The sequence below is a fragment of the Phacochoerus africanus genome, chromosome 15 (assembly GCF_016906955.1).
Source record: "Phacochoerus africanus isolate WHEZ1 chromosome 15, ROS_Pafr_v1, whole genome shotgun sequence".
NCBI classification, from domain to species: domain Eukaryota; kingdom Metazoa; phylum Chordata; class Mammalia; order Artiodactyla; family Suidae; genus Phacochoerus; species Phacochoerus africanus.
Window position 1 is genome coordinate 115,215,953 of NC_062558.1, and position 20,928 is coordinate 115,236,880.

Sequence of the window (20,928 nt, forward strand, 5' to 3'; positions counted from 1 at the left end):
CAAGGTTCTCTTGGTTTAGAGGGAGAAACATACCTGTACCTTCAGACATATATTCAGGTACACATGTGCTCGCACAGACAGACTCACACATACCCCTGTACACATATGTTCAGAGAGACACACACACAGGCACATACACAAACACATCCACACTGCCATACGCTTCCACACACTCACACACATATTCACATATAAACCTATTTACATAGGTACATGCGTTTGGGAGCTGATAAAGTGGAGACCATGAATAGAGTATGTATTCAAGTTATGAAGGAAAGGAGTAAGAAATAGTAGTGGAACAATTCTGTGAGATAGCTATTACAGAAGCTCAGTAAACCTAAGGAGATGTTAATAGTAGAGTTGTTAAATGCTAAGGAATTGATTTACCAAGATCTAAAGTCAAGTTCAAGTCTTCCAAGAGGATCTCTGAGGCCATGACCATGCTATTTATATTTAATGCTGCTTCCGTTTTCCTCACTTTTACATGGGGGCTATCAGAGCACCTACATCATAGGGCTGATATGAAATTTAAATGAGATGATACATGTAAACCACTTAGGGTAGTACCTGGCATATAGTAAGCACCCAGTTTTTAATTTTTAATGCTATCCTTATTATTATTAGGGAAGGTTAGTGACCTGGTAAATTGTGAAGACTTCTCCCCTCACCAAGCTGTGAGTGGAGACAAAACATTGAATATTAAATGAATACTTAACATGGCTACTGATTACACTTCACTTTTAAAGGACTAAAAATTCAAGGAAGTCAAACTATAATTTACAAATAACACAAACATCTAGATATCATGGTCATTACTGAGAAAATCTGAATCCGTCTAAATATCATCTCACCTGGTATTACTAAATAATTTATGTAGCTATAACATCATGAAAAAACCATACGAGCTATTAACTTCATAAGCATTTCACCAGAGTATGTTAGACTCGATCACCTCATTTATACAACACTATTTGATATTATTCATTGATACAATGAGGCAATTTGAAAAATAAGAAATAAAAGTGGCCAGTATACATCTGAAAATTGTAATAATCAGAGAATTGTAAATGAGAGATTATTTTCGACTATCTTGGCAAAGATTAAAAAGATGGATTGGGAAGTTCCTGTCGTGGCTCAGCAGAAATGAATCTGTCTAGTATCCACGAAGACGCAGGCCTCGAGAATTCCTGGCCTCACTCAGTGGGTTAAGGATCCTGCGATGCTGTGAGCTGTGGTGTGGGGTGCAGATGTGGCTCAGATTTAGCGGTGCTGTGGCTATGGTATAGGCCAGCTGCTACAGCTCCAATTCTACCCCTAGCCTGGGAACCTCCATTTGCCACAGGAGCGGCCCTAAAAAGGCAAAAAATAAATAAAAAGATGGAATGGTACTATTAAGGGGCTGTGGAAACTGACATTCTCACACATACATTGTTAGCAGGAGCATAGATAAGTACAATCTTTCTAGAGGCAAATTGGGAAATAAGGGTAAAAACATTTTAAAATAGGGTCTTTGCTTTAGCAATTCTACTTCTTTTATAAAGTGGCTTTTTTTTTTTTTTTTTTTTTTTTGCTTTTAGGACCGCACCCGTGGCATATGGAGGTTCCCAGGCTAGGGGTTGAACTGGAGCTACAGCTGCCGGCCTACGTCATAGCCACAGCAACACCAGATCTGAGCCACGCCTTCGACCTACAACACAGCTCAAGTCAACACCGGATCCTTAACCCACTGAGTGAGGCCAAGAATCAAACCTGCCTCCTCATAGATCCTGGTTGGGTTCATTTACCACTGAGCCACATGGGAACTCCATATTTTTTTTTATGAAGTGGTTTTAAAAATTGTTTTATTTTTTGTTTACTTTTTTGTCTCTTTTTAGGGCTGCACCCATGGCATATGGAGGTTCTCAGGCTAGGGGTCCAATTAGAGCTGTAGCCTCTGGCCTACACCACAGCCACAGCAAATCAGGATCCGAGCCCTGTCTGTGATCTATACCACAGCTCATGGCAATGCCAGATCCTTAACCCCCTGAGCAGGACCAGGGATTGAACCCACGTCCTCATGGATGCTAGTTGGGTTCGTTAACAGTTGTGCCATGATGGGAAGTGTTTTCTTTTTTTAAAATTCCTTTTCCTGAATTTTATCTTAAGGAAATATAACCATACAAATAGACAAACATGCTTTTATACGCATGCTCACTGCAGTGTTGTTTTTGATGATCCATGACCCCAAATTGGAAACCATCTAAATGCCTGCCAATAGAGAAATGCTTAAATAAATGATGGTAGAGCTGTACACTGGGACTCTATGAACCTATTAAAAAGGATTAGATAGATTTATTTGTGCTGGCATGGCAAGATGTTCATGATCTATATCAGATAAGTTTTTATATTAAAAAGTCTATGCATAGAAAATCACAGGTTCTACATCTAATAACTTTTTTTTTTTTTTTTAACTGCTGCACCTGAGGCACATGGAAGTTCCCCAGTTAGGGATTGAATCTGAGCTGCATCTGTGACCTATGCACAGATTGGGGCAATGCCAGATCCTTAACCCACTAAGTGAGGTCATCTATAACTTTTTAAAAGCAGCTTTACTGTGGTATAATTTACATACCATGAAATTCACCCGTGTGAATCTACAATCCAATGATTTTTGGTCAATGTATCCAGTTTAGCAATGATTACTACAATCCAGTTTTAGAACTTTTTTGTTACCCCCCCTCCAAAGTTCCCTCCCGCTCATAAGGCTTAACTGTTAACAGTGGTAAGGTTTGGGGTAGGATGAAAGCAGGGTTGAAGAATTACAGACAGCTTTGGGGTTTATTATTTCTGAATTCATTTGAATTAATTTACAAGGATATACTACCTTTTAATTGAGAAAACAGTAACGCTTTTTCTACTTTTAAAAAAAACAAAAAAAGGAAACAGACTTAGACCCTTTGACCCAAATTTACTTCTGGTAATTTATCCTAAGGAAATAATCAAATATGTGGAAAAAGATCTGTGAACAAAGACATTTATCAATATTTTATTTGAAACAGAGGAAAGTTGTTTTGTAATCTAAACATCTCATGATGGAGGAAAAAATTACTAATCACACTAAACTATGAAAAGTACAGGATGTAAATCTTTATATGCAGTATAATTTTATCCGTGTAAAAAAAGTCAATGCACATCACCAAAGTTGTGTTTAGACATATAATAAAATCTTGCCAATGGTTATCTCTGGATGGTAGAATTATAATACTTCTTATTTTACTTATTGTTCATTTCTTCATTTCCTACAATGAGTATGTATTATCTTTATATCTAAAGCCACCTATACAAATGATATTAATTAAAAATAGATTGAGGAGTTCCCGTCGTGGCGCAGTGGTTAACGAATCCGACTAGGAACCATGAGGTTGCGGGTTCGGTCCCTGCCCTTGCTCAGTGGGTTAATGATCCGGTGTTGCCGTGAGCTGTGGTGTAGGTTGCAGACGCGGCTCGGATCCCGAGTTGCTGTGGCTCTGGCGTAGGCCGGTGGCTACAGCTCCGATTCAACCCCTAGCCTGGGAACCTCCATATGCCACGGAAGCGGCCCAAGAAATAGCAACAACAACAACAAAAGACAAAAGACAAAAAAAAATAGATTGATTATGGTACTGTTTTCAGAGGTGTATACATTTGCCAAAACATAAAAGTATATATTTAATTTATTTTTTTACAATAACATTGCTTTAATGTTTTAAAAATTTTTTTTGGTCTTTTTAGGGTCACACCTGTGGCATATGGAGGTTCCCAGTCCAGAGGCTGAATTGGAGGTGTATCCCCCAGCTACGTCACAGCCACAGCAATGGCAGATCCAAGCTGTGTCTGCAACCTACACCACAGCTCATGGCAACACTGGATCCTTAACCCACTGAGCAAGGCCAGGGATTGAACCTGCATCTTTATGGATACTAGTCAGATTTGTTTCCGTTGAGCCACGATGGGAACTCCTAATGTTTTTACATTTTAATTTTTACTGCAATATAGTTGATTTACAATGTTGTGTTAGTTTCAGGTATACAGCAAAGTAATTCATATATATATATTCTTTATAAGATTCTTTTCCATTACATTACAGGTTATTACAAGATATTGAGTATAGTTCCCTAAAACATACATTTTATTTTATTTTTAAAATTATTTATTTATCTATTTATTTGGCTTTGCCCTTGGCATATAGAAGTTCCTGGGCCAGGGATTAATCTGGGTGGCAGCTGCTACCTAAGCTGCTGTGATCTGATACTTAACCCACTGCACCACAGCAGGAACTCCCTAAAAACATATATTTTAAATATGTATAGTTTGTTTTGCTTTGTGATTTTTCTTTTCTTGGCTCTGTCCAGTGCATGTGAAAGTTCCACAGGCTAGAGAGAGAAACATACCACAGTGACAATGCTGGATCCTTAACATGCTGAGCCACCAGGGAACTCCTGTACAGTCTATCGTATATCAGTTATACCTCAATAAAACTATTAAAAATTGAAAGTCTTGAGAAACAAAATCATCTTATCCCTCTTACTAGAAGAGGAGTTTTGCTATGCCATTTTGAGGGTGGAGGGAAGAATGGTTTGGGTGTGGTATGTAGATAGCAATATGGCCTCTGCTCCAGACAGCTTTGATTAATTAATTCCAGGGATCTGTCTTCCTATCATATGCCAGGAATGTTGGTGGGTACCTGGATATCAAGGTGAACAAAGAGCCACTGCCCTAAAGGGCTCCTGTCTAGTGGTGGACACCATCTGAGAGATTCCAGCCAAAGCCCACATGGCCCCATGTGGCCCCAAGACCTTGGTAAGAGGTTTAGATGGAGTCATGAAAGGTGGCACCAGCGTTATAGCTATGTAAGTGGCCAGAAGAAGATAGATAATCCTCAAGGGAGTGTCGCGGTCATCCCTGGAGAAGAAGTGGGCTTAAACAATTTTTACATGTATTATATATATCTTACCAGCACACTTGTAGCAACAGCAGAAACTGACATTGAGCGTTTGCCAGTGCAGGCACCCTGCAAAGGGTTTACATCCATTGCCTTCTTTATTTCTCTTCACAGTTCCCAGGTCAGGACTTTTAAGGATTTTCTTTTAACAATGAAGAAACTGACGCTGGAAGAGGTTACCCGCGCAAGGTCATAGAGCTGGTCGGCTCTGGCTCCAACGCTCCCATACTCCCCTCTCACTTAACTCTGGGACCGTTGGAGACAGAACAAGTCCCCTCCGAACCGGACAGCTCATCTTTCACCTTACACTTTTTCCCTGATCCGCAATGAAGGCAAGATCCACTAGTACAATCAAAGGGGTCGTGGGCAAAGGGGCAACTACACCAAAGCCATAGGCTGATAAAGATAATGGGGCTTGGAGGGCAAATCGGAAGCAACCAGCAGCCAGCCCTCGGCTCAAGCGCCCACTTCGCCCCCGCCTCCGCGGGGTGCCTGCAAACCGCCCAGGGGCTGCCAGCTTGTGGGGCTTAACGCGCGTGCGCGGAGCCAGAGGTGACGCCCCCGCGCGAGTGCGCGGAGAGCCCGGCGCGCGGCAGGAGGACCGCGCGGGCGCGCTGCGGCGTCGGCGTCGGCGCGCGCTCCAAGCAGAGGCTGCGTGGGCTGGGGAGGGAGCGAGGCGGCGGCGGCGGCGGCGGCGGCTGCGCCCCAGAGCCCAGGGGACGCGCGGGTCTCGCGCCGCGGGTGCAGACGGCTGCAGAGGAAACCCAGGGCTTCTGGCCCGGGACGGGAGCGCTCGGCCAGCCGACTGCCCGGCTCCGAGGCCGCCGGCTGCGTCCCTCACTCGGAGTGGCCGCCGCCCCTGGAGACTCGCCGTGACACGGGCCTAACCGTGGCGGCTGCGGGCGTCCGGACCGCTCGAACCCGTCGGGCCGGGCCGGGTGTGGACGAACGTCCGGGCAGGTGCCGCCCCCCGAGGGCCGGCGGGGGTCTCGGCGCTTAGCCGCTCGGCCCCGGGGCCGGGCTTCGCGGAGGGGCCGCCGGCGCAGCGCCCCCACCTTGTGGGCGGGAGCGGGAGTCGCGCCCCGCCTTCCCCGGGGACAGCCCGGCCGGAGCGGCGGGAGCCCGGCCGACCCGCGCCCGCCGCCGCCTGCCGGGCTCGCGCGGGAGAAGAAGGAGGAGAAACTTTGCCTTGTATTGTTGTTTTCAGTCCTTAAGTGCGAGGAACTCTGTTGGGAAGAAAAATGTCTTTCTTCAATTTCCGTAAGATCTTCAAGTTGGGGAGCGAGAAGAAGAAGAAGCAGTACGAACATGTGAAGAGGGACCTGAACCCCGAGGAGTTTTGGGAAATTATAGGAGAGTTGGGCGACGGAGCCTTTGGGAAAGTGTACAAGGTAAGAGGGAGAAAACGGGAAGTTCCACTTGTGAGATCAAACAGCCAGTGGCCTGGAGTGGCGCGAGGATTTCTAGCTCCTTGGTCCCGGTCCTGCCTTGTGGACCTTCCTGTGACTTCGTAACTGTACATTGGAACTTTATTTAGGTTACCGTTCGAAGAGTAGCTAAGACATAGGGTTTAAGGTTGAACAAAATGGGGCCTGGATGTAGTTTAAAGAGTGATTGCCAAAGAGAGGCAGGATATGCATTCTGCTCTGTCAAACGTTAAAGGAAATGAGGGTGTTCTTTAATTTAAAGGAGGGGGTCTGGTCGTGGCCCTCAAGTATTTTCAAATCAGAAATCATACTTCTCAGTGGCTGCCTGTTTGTGCACTAGCTGTTTGCAGTCATATGTACACTTGGACTAAAACAGTTCCCTTTTTTGGGTCCAGGATATATATTTGGTTGTATCTATACCTAATAATACATAACCAGTCTCTTGGGATGAGGGCAAAGTGATTGCTACTTGCAGACTATTGTTGAATTGGTTGCTTGACAACATACTATAAAATGGAATGGAATTTCTGATAGAAAATTTCCAGAAGGGAACCTGCATCTGGTACTAGTTTCCAAATGTAATAAGCATTGACTGGAAGTCCATACCAGGGTTTAAGAAACAAAACAAAACAAAAACAAGCACACATGTATATACACATGTATTTTTATATACAGATGCTCATTTTGGTAGCAAGAGGTTTGATGGTTCAACCTGAAGGCATTAATGTTAACTGTTTACTGTTTGTAAGGAGTATATGAATGATGTCATCGGAATAGTTTCATCCTGAAGGGTGAGGTTTTTATGAGACACAATTTAGAGGGAAGGACCCAAAAGGTTGCCTAGAAGTGAACATATAAATAACTTACGTTTGTACAGGGCTCTGTAGTTTTTAAACTATTTTCACATAATTTGGCCCCTGTGAAAGTCCTGTGAGATATGCACGTCTGTAGTATCTGCATTTCACAGATGAGGACACTTAGACTTGGAAATTGTTCACGGTCACAGCAGGCACAGCCTAGATGAACCCAGGTCTTCTGAGTTTACTGTATTTACTTTTTTTTTTACTTTGAAGTCTTTTGGTAGAAGTGATAGCGTTTTCTCTTCTTTCTAAGCACCATCACACATCTGCCTTTGCCTGCCCCTAATGCACAGCAAAACCCCTAGTCCTCATTCTTTACTCATCTGAAATATTTACTCTTTTCTGTGAGCTTTCAGAACACATTGTTCACATTGCTTCTGTGCTATAGTTAATGTGTTTATGTTTTTATGAGGAAACCAGGTGCCAAAATTAAGATATACATTTGGGTTAATTCTATTGTCCTAGCACATAGTGCATCTCTCCTTATATTTGTTGAAATTAAAGACTGTGTATTACCTGCTTTTGAGTGCTGTTGAAGTTATTATGTGCTGTGAAAGTTGACAAAGTAAATTTCAGTGCTTAGCGTGGAGAGTAGGATATGGATTTCAACAAGAGCTTGCAGTATAGATGTATGATAGAAAGGCCCTTAATGCAGTGGGAAGATCACTCCTGGGAGTTACGAACTGCGTTTTATTGCTGGTTGTCACAAACCAGCTTCAAGGTCTTGACTAGAACACTTAACTTCTCCGACCCTCCTTTTCCTTAGCTGGAAAATCATAGATTTCCCTAAATGTTTAGATTCCTTCACCCATTAGTTTTCTGTGAGTATGCAGTTATCTAGGCAAGGTAAAAATAAATCATCAAGGCATCTGGGAACTGGTAGTTAGAAGGCAATAGGTGATTATGGGCACTTTTCATGGTATGTTTTATCAAATAGAAACTGTAGTATTAAGGCAGTGGCTCTGGATTTATCTCAGCTCCCTGGATAGCAGCCTGTGACCTTGGACAAGTTACTTAATCCTTCCAATGTCTCATTTTTCTCATCTGTAATATTTACTCCTCACTGTGTGAGAAAAAGGACATAATAAATATGACACAAAAAAGAGCTCAGTAAATGGCAGAAAATTACAGTTATTATATTTGGCGCTCAGAAACAAAATATGGGATGGGACAGGAAAAGAGACCTCTGAAGATAGTAAACCATTTTCCGACACAGACAGACTGTGTGGACATGCTAATGCTCTGTGATTTAATACTTCAATGATTGTTTCTGCAAAGTGAACCTATCTTCCTATGGTGAGATACCAACTGAAAATTTTCTGGAAAGTAAGAGACTTACTCCATGTAGTTTAACACTGTAAGATTGTGTCAAGGATAATTCTCGTGTGCCTGATAACTGTTTCAGTGTAATATGTGTAGAGCATGCGTTCTTTGCATCTTTTCTTTTCATCTCACTATTTATACTCACAAAGAATAAGCTCCAAGATTTTTTTAAAGACTTAAATTATCTGACCTGTTTTGGTGTTTTTCTAAATATTTTTATTTTCTAAGATTCTCGAGAAATTTAAAATTTTTAAACTTAACTTCTGTGTAGGAGAAAAAGGTATCAGACCTTACAGTTGTATGTAGTAGTATGCATTAGAAAACTATTTCTAGAGTTAATTCCAACTATCCTTTGCTTATGGGAATTAGTAACTGTTACAAAGATTAAATTTTCAGTAGGCAGTCATCTTGTGTATTTAGTTTATTTGAAACTTTTTTTGCATGGTATTGCTGTGTTCTTTCCACTCAGTCCTGCACTACACAACTCTTAACAGTTACTTTCTTGCCTTTAAAATCTTCCCAATTTTAAATTTATTTTCTTTTTAATATAGTATTATTTGACAAATAAATGAAGATGGTAATATCCCTCACAGTTTTTTGTTTGGATTTCTGTTGCTTTTAACAGAAAAAAAATAGAAGGAATGACATAAAATAATCTATTGAATTGAAGCTGAACTACCACTGACTGTGTGCTAGAAAGTGATTCTTTTTATGTCTCTGATGGGTGTGTACTTTTTAAAAAAAATAGTGAAATATGTAATCTTTGTGTTGAAAAGTACAAAAACACACGTACACTTAGCAAACAATACTAAAGTGAACTCATATTAACAACCATCAGAGTCAAGGAATTCTGCCAGTACCCCAGAATCCTTGCCACCTCTTTTCTGAATTCATTCTCTCTCTCCCCTTAAAGGGAACCACTATTCTATCTGTAAGTTATTCATTTCATTGCTTTCTTATAGTTTACTATCAAGGTGTGTGTAACAAAACATGACAGCTTAGTTTTGTATGTAGTGAGTGTATTTTTGTGTCTTGCCCCTTTCAAAATCAGCATTATGTTTGAGGTTTGTTATCACTAGAGCTGTAGTAGGTTAATTTTCATTGTTCCATAGAATTCTAGTGTATGATTACGTCAGCAATTATTTACCATTATACTGTTACTGGATACATCAGTTGTTTACAGTTTTTGGCTTTTCCACACAGTGTTGCTGCGTATATATGTCTTAAGTTTCACTAAGATTTAACTCAGGAGTAGAATTGCAGGGTTATAGGATAGTGTATCTTTGATTTTACTAGATAATGCCAAACTCTCTACCAGTTTACCCTTCCACCAGCAGTGTATGAGAATTTCCTTGCTCTGTATCCTCCTCATATTTGATAGTGTCAGAATTCTTAAGTTTTGACAATCTGATGTTATTATCTTAAGTAATTCTTTTCATAGGATTATTGGTAATTTGTGTTCAGGTCTCTTGTTCATGTTCCTCTTGGATGTTTTTTGTTTATTTGCAGTGTATTCTGCATTTTGACCATTTTCTGGTTATGGTTATGCAAATATATTCTCATTTAGTGGCTATCTTTTCATTTGACCATTTTCTGGTTATGGTTATGCAAATATATTCTCATTCAGTGGCTATCTTTTCATTTTTTTTTTTTTTGGTGTCTTTTTAGGAACAGAAAGTTCATGATTTTAACATACTCTAATTTTGTCTTTTTTTAAAATTTTTTTTTAGTTAATGCTTTCTGTATTGTATTTGAGAAATTCTTTCCTAGAGTACCCTTCTAGTTGTTGGATGGGATGCTGACCAATTCATTAATCACCTAATAAGCCCAATTAGATCTTCAGATTTAAAAAAAAAGAGAGAGAAGAAAGGCTTTCTTAACCTGAGATATTGAAGACAATCCCCTGAATTAGCTTCTTAGAGATTTATAATTTTGTCTTTAACAATTTAGGCCTCCAAGCTGCTTAGAATACATTTTTGTAAATGGTATGAGATAGGGGTCGATCCAGTTTCATTTTTTTCTGCATCTGAGTACACAGTTGTCTCAAGACTCATCATTGGGGGACATATTTTCCCACTGCTCTGTGGTGCCCTGTCTTCAACATGTATCTCTTTCTGTGATCTCTAGTCTCTTCCTTGATCTGTTTGTTTATTCCTTTGTCAGTATCCTGCTGTCTTCACTAGGAAGGTATTAAAACAAATCTCTGCTGGAATAGGACGTCCCCTTGTTCTTCTTCAGTCTCTAGTATATGCTTGGCCCCTAGTGTTTTCATGTGTATTTTAGAATTATCTTGAGTTTCACAAAAAACCTGTTGTTTTTTGTTTTTGTTTTTGTTTTTGCTTTTTTAGGGCTGCACCTGTGGCATATGGAGGTTCCCAGGCTAGGGGTCGAATTGGAGCTACAGCTGCCGGCCTATACCACAGCCACAGCAAAGTGGGATCCGAGCCATGTCTGCGACCTACACCACAGCTCGCAGTGATGCTGGATCCCTGACCCACTGAGCGAGGCCAGGGATTGAACCCTCAACCTCGTGGTTCCTAGTCGGATTCCTTTCTGCTGCACCATGATGGGATCTCCTGTGTGTGTGTGTGTGTGTGTATTTTCAATATTTTATTGAATTTATAGATCAACCATGGAAATATTAATATGTCTGTGATACCGAGTCTTTCTATCTATGCATGCTTAATCTCTAGGTATTTTTTTTTAATACCTCTCAATAATGAGTTATAATTTTTCTCCTTAGAAGGCTTAGGTGCTCAGACTACTCTAAGAGTGTCTTAAAAGCTTTGTTTTTCACATTGGAATTTCCTCCTTGTTTGGGTTATTATGTACAACCAACCTTTAGTAGTCTTCTGAGAAAGAATCCGTGGAAGGTACATTTTTTAAAGACCAGGCCTGTCTGAATATGTCTTTATTATAAATGTGATACTTGATGTATAGTTTGGTTGTAGAATTCTAGTTCAAAAATATATTTTTCTTAGAATTTTAAAGACTTTTCCATTCATTGCCTTTTGGCCTCAGGTGTTGTTGTTGAAAATCTGATGCCATATTGTTTCCTGGTCCTTTGTGATCTTTTTCCCTTGGTAGCTTTTAGGGTTTTCTTTTTATCTTCTGTTCATTGTGATGTACTTTGAATAGGTTTTTTTTTTCCCTTCCTTTTATTTTGCTGGACTCTTGGTTAGTCCTTTTAATTCAAAGACTTATGTCCTTCAGTTCTATGACATTTCTTTGACACCTCCCTACCCCCCTAATAATGGTTTTTTGCTGTGGTCTCAGGAAACTCCATGTCTCTAAATTCACTGGACCCTTAACTATTTTACTTGACCTCTCAAGAGTGTTTAAGACCCTTGACCATCCTTTCCTTTAAAAAGCTCATCTTGTCACAAAGCTGGATCCTTAATCACTTGGCCACCAAGGAACCCCCTCTCACCCGTGTCTACTCCTCAGATGTTTTTTGACTGGCTCTTCCTCTTTATGACTTTTAGTGTTGGGATTCTGCAGGGCTTGGGCATAGGCCTTCTTCTTATGAGAGCCCATCTTCTCCTATGGCTTCAATTACCATCTGAATGCAACTCATATCTAAGTTGCCTTTTGAACTCTAGATGCACATATCCAACCATCTATTAGAGATTTCCACTTGAGTGTTTCACAGATTCCTTAAACAAGTACAAAACACGAACAGATTGAACTCATGATGTCAGCCTAATTTGGGGCTTCTCCTTTGTTCCGCTTCAGTAATTGACATCTCCATCTACGAATTGCTTAGGCCAGAGACCTGGAGATCATTCTTAACATCTGCTTCCTTACCCACCAAACCCAGTCAATCACCAGGACCTGTTAATTCTACTTAGTAAATATTTCTTGAATCTGTCTCCTCCTTTCTTTCTTCACTGTCATAATACTATTTATAACTGCTTTTAGCTCTTACCCAGACTATTGCAACTTACTGGTGTATATTTTTGGGCTTCACATAAATGTAATCATACATGTGTTGTTTTGTGTCTGACATCTTTCCTTCAACATTGTGTGAGTGAGAATTTGTCTTTTTAGTTTAGTTGTATGTAGTAGTCGCTTGATCTTTTTTGTTTTTCTGTAGTATTGTAATATATGAAATTCAGCTTATTCATTCTTTTGGTGGACATGTGGATTGTTTCCACTTTTTGTAGATTAAGAATACGACTTGTGAATATTATAATACATCTTGGTGCACATTTACCCTTGTTTCTGTTGGATCTGTATCTGGGAGTGGACTTTCTTGGTCATTTGGGTATATGTATTTTAAAATTCAGAAGATACTGCCAGTCTTCCACCGTTGGTTGTACCAGTTTACACCCTCATCAGCAGGGGATGGGAGTTTTCCCAATTGCTCTGTATCCTCCCCAACACTTGCTATTGTTATTAATACTATTATTAATATTTTATTTTGCCATTCTAGTCAGTGTGAAGTGATTTTATTTACATTTTATTCACATTTGACTAAAAAAATCGATACCTTTTCATGTGTTTATCAGATATTCGGGGTTTTTTCGTGTGTGTGAATTTCCTGCTTGTCCATGTAGAGGCCTTTATGTAGATATAATTTTCATACCACAGAATTCACCCATTTTATGTATATAATTTAATGAGTTTTAATAAATTTGTACACTTGTGTACTGTCATTGCAGTTGAGCTTTGCAGTCCTCCACGACCTCCTAAAGTTCCCTGGTGCCCATTTGCAGTCAGTTCCTGTTTCCACTTGGATTTTCTTTCTCTGATTACTAATGAGATTGAGTTCCTTTTTATGTATTTATTGGCCATTTGGATTTCTTCTTCCTACAGTGCTAGTTAATGTCTTTTGGGTTCTTTTTCTTTGTTACATTGGTTTTTGGGAGTCTTTATTCTAGATTCTAATTCTCTCAAGTTATATACGAGGCACCATTATTTTCTCTTGCCTTGTAGTTGGTCTTTTCATTTCTCTTTTTGATGTCCTTCTTTTGTATAGACATGAAATTTTAATATAGTTCAATTTATTAACTTCTTTTACACAGTCATTGCTGTTTGTCTTAAGATAATTTTCTTACCCAAGGTGATGAAGATGTATGTCTTCTATGTTATGTTCCTCAAGTCTTACGGTGTTGCCTTCTACATTAGGTCTATAATTAAACTGATGTTGATTTTTGTCTATAGTGTGAAGTAGGGGTTTAGTTTCATTTTTTTCTATGTAGATACCCAGTTGTCTCAACACTATTTACTGAAAGGGTCACCCTTTCCAAACTGCACTGCAATACCTCCTTCATATGTCAAATGTCCACATACACGTGGTATTATTTCTATGACATTTCTTTTTTTTTTTTTAAGATAAATTCCTAGGACTTTTTAGGGTAAAATACATGATCATTTATTTTTACTGTGAACTTACTCTAGAAAGGTTGTATAAATTTATTTTTCAATTAAATTTTAATTCTACAAATAAATCATTTCTATTTATTGGGAAATTTAACTTATTAGAGATAAAGTTAGTCTCCTTTGACCGTTACTACTCTAATTATTGTTCCTTGTCTTTTCTTCATAAGTATAACTTTAAAAAAAATAAAAAATTAAAGTAAAAGAGAGTTCCTGCTGTGGCACAGTGGGTTAAAAATCCAACTGCAGTGGCTCAGGTCTCTGTGGAGGAGGAGTGATGGCTTAAAGGATCTGACATTGCCGTAGCTGGCAGCCGTAGTGTAGGTCACAGCTATAGCTCGGATTCAGTGCCAGTTGTGGGAACTTCCATATGACATGGGTGCAGCCATTAAAAAAAAATAAGTTGGAGTTCCCGTTGTAATGAACCCGACTAGTACCCATGAGGACACAAGTTCGATCTCTGGCCTTGCTCAGTGGGATAAGGATCCAGCGTTGCCTTGAGCTGTGGTGTAGATTGAAGATGTGGCTCGGATCCCACATTGCTGTGGCTGTGGTATAAGTTGGCAGCTACTGCTCCAACTGGACCCCTGCCCTGAGAACCTCCATATGCTGCTGGTGTGGCCCTAAAAAGACAAAAGACAAAAAACAAAAACAAAAAAGTTAACAATTATAATCAGTTAAATGTATATATTTCTATAGATATTTTTCTATGTACTTACATGTGTGTACATGGGTTATGCCTATTTAAACAACTCAACAATAGTCTATTTCTTGACTTTTTTCAATGTTAGTTTTTATCCTTTTAAAAATACTTCATTTTTCCATAGACTGAAAGACTGTTTTATTTTCCATTTCTTTGATTTCTAAAGAGATTATCATTTTAAAAATAATTGAATTATCCATATTCTAAGTGCTATTTATTGTTGATTTGAAAGTACTCTTTATGTACTGTGGAAACGAGCACTTTGTCATAGGTGGTGCAGTTACTACTTTAGTTTATGCTGCTATTTTGATATAAAGACTTACACATGTTCTTTATTCTATAAAATCTGTCAGTGTATTACTTTGCTTTTTTTCCCCTTGGCTTTTATGTTTAGAGGCCTTCTCTACATAGAAATTAGATGAGTATTTATATTTTCTTTTAGGCTTTTACAGTTATAAAGAATTTTTATTTTAATTCTTCTGGAATTTAATTGTTTTCTGTGGATTGACATGAAGCTCTATTCTATCCTAAGAAACCAAAAATATATTTTGTCTGTTTCTAAGAATTTAAAGACTATTATTTTGAAAACATAGCTAAGTATAAAGAATATATAAAAATAAATTACCTTTCAGATAACGTTTTAACAATTTAAAAAAACTCAAGAGGATACTAATGTTGCTAGAAACAGTACAAAAAATGATAAAGTTGAAAAGGGAAAGCTTTCTCTGCCAGTTCTTTTTTCTCAGAGTCAACCACTATAACAGTTTCTGTGTATTTTCACAGGTAAAATTTATGCCTGTATGAGCATATATATGAATGCTTGTTTGTAAAACTGAAAATGCATTCACACACATATGTATATATAGGTGACTTAACTGTATATCAAATTGATAACAATCATACTGAAAAAGTGCTTCATATGAGTTTTGAATAGAGTTCTCTTACTAGTGGAATTTATTTAGAGGATAAAAAGAACAGCCAGGAATGCTTGAACTTTATTAATTAGGTTTGTTACTAGTAGTGATATTACTGTTGTAATTCTGAAAATACTTTATATGTATTATAGAATAGAATAAATGAATTTAGTGCTGTTTTAGAAACTAGGGTTGTAACTGGGGGAAAGGGGTTATAACTGAAATGTGAGGAAGAACACTGAGATGTTGATTTTTGAACTGAAGCTTTCAGTTTGACCTTGTGATGACACATGCACTCATGTGTGTGTGCATACACACTCTCTCTATATATATACACATATTCCTATTTTCCACTGAAAAGGCCTAGAAATATTCCCCACTGAAACATTCCCCGCTGAAAGGAACCAGGGCTCATTGAGATGGTTGATCCAGATCTGGGCTAGAGAAGTAAAAAAGCGATAAAATTGAAAAGTAAAAGCCTCATTACTCCCCCCCCCCCCCGAGGAGTCTGGAGTGTCTTGTACCAGAAAAAAGGGATATGCTCAAAAATTAATGAGGACATGCTAAAAATACAGAATAGTTTGAACAACAAAAATATCAACAACAAAATCAGTATCAACCTAATAGAGGAATGCTAGTGAGTTAATATATAAAGACTGATAAAATTTGAAAAACCACTGTTTTGCAACCACACTATAATACTTGAGGCAAAAAGTATTGAAAAATTGTGGAGGAAACTGGTTTCACCCCATAACTATAAGTTTCACTCCATAAGGTACCTTTACAGTAGAGAGATCTGATGGATACCTTTTTTTTTTTTTTTTTGGCTGCATCCACAGCATGTGGAAGTTTCCAGGCCAGGGACTGAACCTGAGTGACAATGCTGAGTCCTTAATTACTAGGCTGCCAGGGAACTCCTGATGGATACTATATTAATCAAGTTATCAAACTTAGGGTTAATTAGTAGGAAAAAGTGTGTTTTCTGATAAAATTCAGTGGAAAGTATATAATCTAATATAGTATTCTTGTCAAAGACATTTAACCTGAATCTAATAATGAAATAATTGACAAATCTAGACCATGGTTTAGACTTTTAAAAATGTAAGCAATAAGGGATTTTTTTTTAAAGATATTTGAGGAAATTTAAATATGGAGTGTATTAGATATTATATCAATGTTTAGACTTTTAAAAATGTAAGCAATAAGGGATTTTTTTTAAAAGATATTTGAGAAAATTTAAATATGGAGTGTATTAGATATTATATCAATGTTAAATTTCTTGGGTGTGTTAATTATATTGTGGTTATATAGGAGAATGTCTTTGTTCATAGAAGACACATTCTGAAGCTTTGGGGAGTGAAGTGCAGGTGACTTGCAGGTGGTATTGTTAAATGCATGTGTTTTTATGTGTACATATCTATATGGAAACTATATGTATATGGATGCTTGTGTGTGTGAGAGTGAGAAAAGTAAATGTGACAAATGTTAACAATTGATGACTGGTTGAAGGGTGTTCACTGTTCTGTTCACTCAACTTTTCTATAGGTTTATATTTTTCAAAATAAGAAAGCAAGAGGTCATCCTTTTAATACAATTCTGCACATTGCTTTATTACACTTAATAGTTCTCCTTTCCATATTTATATCTCTCTCTATATATATTCGTTCATTTCTTTCTCTCTTTTTCTCTGAAAGGAGAAAGTCTCCTTTCAGATCAGGCAACTATTTGTACATTATGCTGCTGAAGTTATTTGGCATTTATTAAATACTGTATTATGCTTTGTACTCAATACCACATGAAGTCCAAATTCTAACATGTATACATTTATGTTTTAAAAGAAGTAAGAGAAACCTTGACTGTAAAAATAGCTTTAACATGCTGGCTTTTCTTTTTTCCTTCTTTGTAAAAATTTTAGTATTTGTGTTGATTTCCTTACCTTGACAGCAAACTTTTTGGCCCTTTACTTTTATAATTTAAGGTTGAGAATGTTTGTGTGGCAGTGACCTTCCTTACCATTTAGAAGCCTTTATTTTTCTTGAATTAATTTCCAGAAGTAGTATCTTTGTCTTATTTTTAATTTTTTTAATATTGTCTTTTTGTGTTCTCATTTTGTCATCTTTTCAGCTATGCAATCTATGCATATTTATACGGTTATCTATCATACAGTTGTAAAAAATGTTGGTTTATTCATGCCGCTCATAGTCAGCAAATCCTTGAAATAAGTGGGAAAACTGTGTGATCTAAATATTGGTAAAACATAATGGAAAACTGCAGATTTAGCCAACATTTACTTATTATTGATATTTTGTTCCTGGTATCTTGAGTGACCAGTAACTAAGATTGCAATATCCAGAATAATATAAATAAATAGTGTTTGGGTATGTAAAGAAAACATAAAGTATATTCCCCTCTCTTTTGCAGAATTAGGAAATGACATGAAAATGCGTTTTTTTTTTGTTTTTTTTGTTTTGCCTTCTTTTTATCGCTGTACCTGTGGTATATGGAAGTTCCCAGGTTAGGGGTCTAATTGGACCTGTAGCTGTGGCCTAAGCCACAGCCAAGGCAACACCTGATCCAGGCTGTATCTGCATCCTTTGCTGGTAATGCCAGATCCTTAACCCACTGAGTGAGGCCAGGGGTTGAACCTGCATCCTCACAGAGACAACGTTGGGTCCTTAACCCACTAGCTACAACAGAAACTCCCAAAATGCTTTTAAATAAATGAATTTCTGGGAGCTCCCCTGTGGCTTAGTGGGTTAAGGATCCAGTGTTGTCACTGCTGTAACTTGGGTCACTGACGTGGCACAGATTTGATTCCTGGCCTAAGATTTTCTTTCTTTCTTTCTTTTTTTTGTCTTTTTTTAAAAGGGTTGAACCTGTGGCATATGGAGGTTCCCAGGCTAGGGTTGAGTTGGAGCTGTAGCCACTGGCTTGCACCACAGCCACAGCAACATCAGGTCCAAACCATGTCTGCAACCTATACCTATATCTTGCCAGATCCTTAACCCATTGAGTGAAGCCAGGGATCAAACCTGTGTCCTTATGGATGCTGGTTGAGTTCATTAACCACTGAGCCATGACAGGAACTCCTGGCCTAGGAATTTCTGCTTGCTGCAGGCCTGCCCCCACTCCCTCCAAAAAATTCTATAATATTTTCCGGACACAATGCAAGGAGTATGTATAAGTGATTCTTGTTATTTGCAAATTCCGCATTTGCAAATTTTTCCACTTGCTAAAATTTATTTGTAGCTCCGAATCTATACATTTAATGCTTTCACATTTGTGTTCATGTGCAAAGCTTTTTAAAATGCGAGTCCCTAGCTGCACATATTCCCAGCTGAGCTGGAACTAGCTGATGCTTTGTCTTTGTTTCAGCTCTGATACAGAGATGTCCAGAGGATGGAGACAATAGAGGGCAGTATAGTGTAGTGTAAGAAGCTCCTGATTTGGGACAAGTTGAGTGGGGTTTGAATCCCAGCTCTGGCTCCTGTTATGGGGCAGCTTCAAGCAAGTCATCCAACGTTTCTGACTCTCATTTTCTCTTTTGTAAAACAAAGAAAATAGAATCTACCATGATGAGTTGTTTCTGAGATTTAAGATTATAATCTGTGTAAGGGGTGTGTGTGTGTATTCCTTCTGGGAGCAGTGGTTCAGTATTTACTAATTCAAGAATTCAAGGTTTACATTGACTTTATAGAACATAACTAGCATAAATAATGGAAACCAGCTGTATATCTTTGCTAAGTGATGTTGAATACTTTTATTCTTATTTAATATTCACACTCATTCTTAGAAAAATCTTGTCATCAGAATTAGCATATAATGTAAAACAGCAACAGTCTAAAACTATCTGCTTTCTCTAGTGCTGTTCCTTTTTTTTCCCCTTCACTTAACTGCTCTTTCGAACTTTGAATATTTACTACCCAAAATATTTAATACCACTCTGTGCCTTAGTTCTCCCATCTCTAATCCTCATTGTTTTAGGATTAAGCCAGTTATTAAGTTATTGTCTTTCAGCTCCAAACACTCCCATCTGTGGTTCTGCTTTGTGACTCTGTTCTAAGATTTTTGCAAATCATATTTCTGCCTTGTCAGCTGTTCACTTTTAGGTTTCAGAAGTACAGAGCACTAGAGGGAGGCTGTAAAGAGGATGATGAAAGAGCCTATACTTTCTCTTTGTTTCCTCCGGGCCTCCTTCCTGCTTTCCTGTTACTCTGATCATCATCCTAGTGGAAATTCTTCACCCCAGCAATAGTAGTCGAGTCCAGTTTATAGTTTTCCCAACACTCACAGAGCTAAGATCCTTATAACCCAACAGAAGCTCTAGTTGGCCAGCCCCCATTTCCTCACAAGGCACCCTACTCCCACAAGAGCCCTCTTGGTTCAGAGACCTGGCAGCAGCTGAGTAGCACTCTTTCCTCAGGGAGCTGAAGTTCAGCGTGCAGAATCTTTCTTCCAAACTTCTGAGTTTTAGTAATTCCAGTCTCTTTCCTTGGGTCCTGTGATTTATGTAGACATGAACATAGTGATTTTTAAGTGATAATGAATGATCTCTGAACATTTTTTTATCACCAGAAGTTATATCTTTAAATTAAATCTGAGTTTTTGTTATTTCATTCTTTTTGATTAACATTTGCTTAGTTATGATTATGTCTTTACATGAAGAATTTTCATGCTCTTAGGTAGTAGATAGACTTTCTTTTTAACACTTTATTTGCATTATGTTTGTTTAAAGTATAGTTTTACATCCTTATCAATGTTTTGATTTTAGAATTTTCTAGAATCAGATCCTGATGAGGAATCAAATTATTTTCAAGAAATAATGTAAGAAGCACTGTATTTTCTCATGTAAATTTTACTTGTTATTTATAGTAAACCAAATGGCACTGTTGGTTTAATGAGTATATTCAGGGCAGTGGAATAATGAAATTTGTTACTACAAAGCACTTTAGAGATTATCTAGTAGTAGTTATTTCCCCCCTTTATGCCATTCTATTCACAAGTAAAAGACACATCTGTAAAGTCTCCCAGGATATCAGTGGAGGCATGTACAAGCAGGATGACTTTTAACTCTACTCATAATATCCTTGGTCTCTTAACAGGGCTTGTATTTTATAGCGTTTCTCTTCAGGAACAGTTCCTCTGCTCTCTTTCTTTCCAAAGTGTTACATTAAAATGATGAGAGCAGAGCTTATTTCTCACTGACTTATTTCCACTGGAGGGTGAGTTCTATTTATTATTGGCTCAACTGTAGTGTCGAGAGTGTTTCTTAGAGAGATAAACTTAATGCAGTTTTCACCACTTATGACAGACTTTTAACTTTTTAACATCTTTGAAATTGGGCTATGTCCCAGTTTCT

At 38.3% G+C, this 20,928-nt stretch overlaps 1 protein-coding gene across 2 annotated transcripts in view; it reads left to right on the forward strand.

Moving 5' to 3' along the window:
* The first annotated feature begins 5,623 nt into the window (after positions 1-5,623).
* The window catches only part of SLK (STE20 like kinase), a 61,907-nt gene continuing 46,602 nt past the window's right edge, over positions 5,624-20,928 (forward strand). Inside the window, exon 1 of one of the 2 annotated variants that reach the window (XM_047759893.1) lies at positions 5,624-6,351. In XM_047759893.1, coding sequence (XP_047615849.1) covers positions 6,202-6,351 — 150 coding nt within the window. In that variant the 5' untranslated portion in view covers positions 5,624-6,201. The remainder of the gene's footprint in view (positions 6,352-20,928) is intronic. The other variant, XM_047759894.1, reaches the window with a different exon arrangement.